At 39.8% G+C, this 4,789-nt stretch overlaps 1 protein-coding gene and 1 long non-coding RNA gene across 2 annotated transcripts in view; one reads left to right on the forward strand and one right to left on the reverse strand.

Annotated features, from left to right (window-relative positions):
• LOC125505490 overlaps window positions 1-1,488 on the reverse strand; it is a 6,421-nt gene extending 4,933 nt beyond the window's left edge. Inside the window, exon 1 of the long non-coding RNA XR_007282213.1 lies at window positions 1,302-1,488. This is a non-coding gene — a long non-coding RNA (uncharacterized LOC125505490). The remainder of the gene's footprint in view (window positions 1-1,301) is intronic.
• The window catches only part of LOC109539512 (sodium-dependent serotonin transporter), a 17,971-nt gene that overhangs the window by 4,648 nt on the left and 8,534 nt on the right, over window positions 1-4,789 (forward strand). The window contains exons 2-3 of the mRNA XM_019907291.2: window positions 3,527-3,712; window positions 3,777-3,965. Coding sequence (XP_019762850.1) covers window positions 3,577-3,712; window positions 3,777-3,965 — 325 coding nt within the window. The 5' untranslated portion in view covers window positions 3,527-3,576. The remainder of the gene's footprint in view (window positions 1-3,526; window positions 3,713-3,776; window positions 3,966-4,789) is intronic.

A 4,789-nucleotide genomic window follows, 5' to 3' on the forward strand; every position in this document is an offset into this window, starting at 1 on the left:
CATTTTCTGTCTATTTTGAACGGTTTTTGAGCGGTCGCAATCTTCAACGGACGATATCTTCCTTATTTTCGACCCACAACTTTTATATTCGCTATGCGGCAGCTTCTTAGCTCGGAAACAATCCAATAAGGGCAAAAAACACGAATGTGAAATTTTGATTTGCAGTTTCACGCAATTTTTTCCGATAAACGGGGGCAAGTTTTTACAATTTTCGTTCAAATTTTATATAAAAACAGTGCGTATACAGCTTTCAAAATCTCGACAACACGCCAAAATCTCTAGAAATAAGCACTAATTGCTCAACAAAAATTTTTAGGCCACTAGTTTGACCACGAAATATTGAGCGAAATTGAACTGAATTCTCCCATAAACCTCATATAGATAAAAACAAGAAATCTTGCAACATTTTCACAATTTAAGAGCGTATGACGCACGTTTTATTTAAAACACATCATTTGAAGCTTTTAGGGTGTGCAGCGAGTCAATAGCTGTTTAAGCAAACAAAACTGATGTAGCCTTTACTCATTGAGTGAATAAATGGTTTTATGTTTCCCAGGATTGGTTGGGTCACGTTCACTTTGAATAATGTTGAATTTTTCCTGTGCAATCAGCTCGAGTTCAAGTTTCTCAGCCGATCTCAGGCGATTAGCGGGTCTTAAGATCTCCGAAAAAAAATTAAATAACGTGGCTCTTTGAGTCAAAACCCGGAAATTTTGCTGGCAGAATACCAAATAATCATCCCTTAATATTAAGCCTATTTTTTAATTCGAATTCAAACATACGTCTGTCCACTTAGTGTCCGTCAGTGTACCCATTCGACCAGAACAATATCGATGGCTATATTTAGCATGCGATGTCATTGATCTGATCACTTTCGTTGAAACGAGCCGCAAACTTTTGATTTTTCAGCAGAAAAGTGCTCTTGAGTGCTGGCAAATCACCTTTTGTTCATGGTTTTAGGAGTCGAAAAACTCTCAATTTGCTACATAAAACCCGTCGTAGTTTATTTTTAATGTAGAGCTGGCAGGATTTGCGATTTTCAATCATTCCCAACTTTAATCGGCTTCGGGAAACCGAAAGGAAAGCACATTCTCAAACAGCGCCCAACAGAAACGATGGGGATACATTTAATGGCTGAAGTTACAGTTTCTTCGAGAAATGAAGCCAATACGGCACGTTTTCTCCCTTCTAGCGACACCTTTTCCCCGAAAATTCGATACAGTTTATTGGCGAAATGATCAGCCATTTCTCCCGACTTTCCTGATTTTGTGTTCTATTGTTTTGATTGACTAAATATTTACCTGAAAATGATGAAAAATCCTCAAAGATTTGTCCATGGAAAAGCGTCCACTACTTGCGTTCTTTAAGCGCGATCTAGGGGTTCAAAGGGTGACTTCTTGCACCATTTTACCCGGAAGACCCTTTCAGAAATTGCAGGAGTTACCAAAAACGTCCTCTAAGTTCTCGCTGTAATATACAGAGTGTCCAAGTTATATTTATCTATTTTTAAAGATGTTTTCCCAACTAATTTAGCTAAAGTCGTTAAGTTGTATCTGGACGCGTTCCTTTAAGTTGTGTTTGGGTTCAAGTGGCTCTAACTTTTTTCTCACCCTGTATACGGATGTTTGAGTGGCTTTGATCCGTTTTGCAATTAATACCGAACAAAAAAGTCGACTTAGTGAAAAGTCCGCAGATCAACCATTTTTGTGATATTGTCCATGGAAAAGTGTCCACTACTTACGTTCTTTAAGCGCGATCTAATACTTCAAAGCGTGACTTCTTGCACCATTTTACCCGGAAGAACCTTTCAGAAATTGCAGGAGTTACCAAAAACGTCCTCTAAGTTCTCGCTATAATATATAGAGTGTCCAAGTTATAATTGTCACTTTTTCAAGATGTTTTCCCAACTAATTTAGCTGTAGTCGTTAAGTTCAATCTGAACGGGTTTCTTTAGGATGTGTTTGGGTTCAAGTGACTCCACATTTTTTCTCGCCCTGTATACGGATGTTTGAGTGGCTTTGATCCTTTTTGCAATTAATACCGAACAAAAAAGTCGACTTAGTGAAAAGTCCGCAGATCAACCATTTTTGTGATATTGTCCATGGAAAAGTGTCCACTACTTGCGTTCTTTAAGCGCGATCTAATACTTCAAAGCGTGACTTCTTGTACCATTTTACCCAGAAGAACCTTTCAGAAATTGCTAAGAGTTACCAAAAAAGTCCTCTAAGTTCTCGCTATAATATACAGAGTGTCCAAGTTATATTTGTCTCTTTTTCAAGATGTTTTCCTAACAAATTTAGCTAAAGTCGTTAAGTTGTATTGAACGCGTTCCTTTAGGATGTGTTTGGGTTCAAGTGGCTCCAACTTTTTTCTCGCCCTGTATACGGATGTTTGAGTGGCTTTGATCCGTTTTGCAGTTAATACCGAACAAAAAAGTCGACTTAGTGGAAAGTCCGCAGATCAACCATTTTTGTGATATTGTCCATGGAAAAGTGTCCACTACTTGCGTTCTTTAAGCGCGATCTAATACTTCAAACGCTGACTTCTTGCACCATTTTACCCGGAAGAACCTTTCAGAAATTGCTAAGAGTTACCAAAAAAGTCCTCTAAGTTCTCGCTATAATATACAGAGTGTCCAAGTTATATTTGTCTCTTTTTAAAGATGTTTTCCCAACAAATTTAGCTAAAGTCATTAAGTTCTATCTGGACGGGTTCCTTTAGGAGGTGTTTGGGTTCAAGTGGCTCCAACTTTTTTCTCGCCCTGTATACGGATGTTTGAGTGGCTTTGATCCGTTTTGCAATTAATACCGAACAAAAAAGTTGACTTAGTGAAAAGTCCGCAGATCAACCATTTTTGAGATATTGTCTATGGAAAAGTGTCCACTACTTTCGTTCTTTAAGCCCGATCTGATACTTCAAACGCTGACTTCTTGCCCCATTTTACCCGGAAGAACCTTTCAGAAATTGCTAAGAGTTACCAAAAAAGTCCCCCAAGTTCTCGCTATAATATACAGAGTGTCCAAGTTATAATTGTCTCTTTTTCAAGATGTTTTCCCAACTAATTTAGCTGAAGTCGTTAAGTTCAATCTGGACGGGTTTCTTTAGGATGTGTTTGGGTTCAAGCGGCTCTAACTTTTTTCTCGCCCTGTATGCTGATGTTTGAGTGGCTTTGATCCGTTTTGCAGTTAATACCGAACAAAAAAGTCGACTTAGTGAAAAGTCCGCAGATCAACCATTTTTGAGATATCGTCTATGGAAAAGCGTCCACTACTTGCGTTCTTTAAGCGCAATCTAATTCTTCAAAGGGTGACTTCTTGCCCCATTTTACCGGGAAGAACCTCCCATAAATTGCTAAGAGTTTTAGGGAGAGTTAGGAGAAGAGAAAAACCCTGCAAAAACGGTAAGACTTGAAGGGTAAGCTTGATGCAACCGAACGATGCACTGGTAAGCAGTCCAACTTCCATTTCGAGTTGAACCCAACTGGACCGAAACCAGTGAGGAACTTAAAACAGTTGTAAACTTGCAGGCATGGACAGGAACAGCTGAAGGCATCCAACCGAGTTTTGGGCTTTCGAAATGGCAGCAGCCGAAGACACTGATGAGCAAAGCCATGCTGAGCACGCCAACCACAATGCGAAAAGCCCGACCAGCACATGTGCAGAGGACGGATCGATGGAGAACAGTTGCAAAAAGTCCCCAACCAGAACTTATGGTAACAGCCGCAACTCAAACTCATGGTTATCCAACCAACAACTCCTTCTGCTGGTTGGTTGCAGGCACTTGCAAGGAAAACTCGTACAAACCCTGCAAGGATGTGGCGCGTGTGGTTGTTGTCGGCCTCACTCCCGAACGACGAAGAGAAACTTGGAACAAAAAAGTTGAGTTTCTACTGGCCGTTATCGGGTTCGCTGTCGATCTGGGAAACGTCTGGAGGTTCCCGTACATTTGCTACGAGAATGGAGGAGGTAAGTCCAAGCAGAGCGTAAAAAAGCGACAACTTCTTAAACCCATTCATTTTCTCGATTTTTTACATCTAAATCCAGCAAACAAACCGAATTATAAGTTAGCTAAACTTCAGCTCAACAGTGTTCATTAGTTAGTATTCAAAGCGGCGACGGCTCATTTGGAACATGCAGCCAATTTGATTTCAGATATTTGCTGCTTGAGCTAATCGAATCAGGCGGATCAAAAGAGTCATCGGGAGGCGTTTGAATGCGTTTAAGGATCGGAACTCGCTTCTATTTATATGGCTTGAAACTTCTCAAAAACACAACATCAACGCATGTTCTTATACTGTTGAGGCTTTAATGAAGGAATGAGTATTGAAAATATTTTTGGGGTTCTTTTGCTTTTTTCGTGTTTAGTTCGATTGTTTTCTTGGCGTGGCCGAAACGTGTGGGAATCCGAAAATCCATTGGAAACTGATGAGTTTTTCCGGCTTTCAGGTCGTCCTGGGAAAGCACTAAAAACTCATCAGTTTCTAATGGGTTTCTCCCTGAAAAAAACTACGTTTACTTGAGAATTTGCAGTTTTTTCAAGCAGATTTCGGAGTTTTCGGAAAACAGCTAAAGCTTTTTCCACTCTTTTACTAATTTCAAAAAATTAGTCAGACGCGAGCTTTTATAGAATTTTTATAGCGAACCACTTGAAAGGTCCTAAACAAACCACTAAAATGCAGTTTTTTCAACGTCCTACTCTGTACATTAAAAAACACTGTGCATTCCACAGGCTTATACAGGGCGACCCAATTTTCAACTTGGGAAGAGTTTTTCCTTTGTAAGTTTTGCAG

Source organism: Dendroctonus ponderosae, unplaced genomic scaffold, assembly GCF_020466585.1.
Source record: "Dendroctonus ponderosae isolate FM_Combo_2020 unplaced genomic scaffold, Dpon_F_20191213v2 Dpon_F_20191213_8, whole genome shotgun sequence".
Lineage (NCBI taxonomy): Eukaryota > Metazoa > Arthropoda > Insecta > Coleoptera > Curculionidae > Dendroctonus > Dendroctonus ponderosae.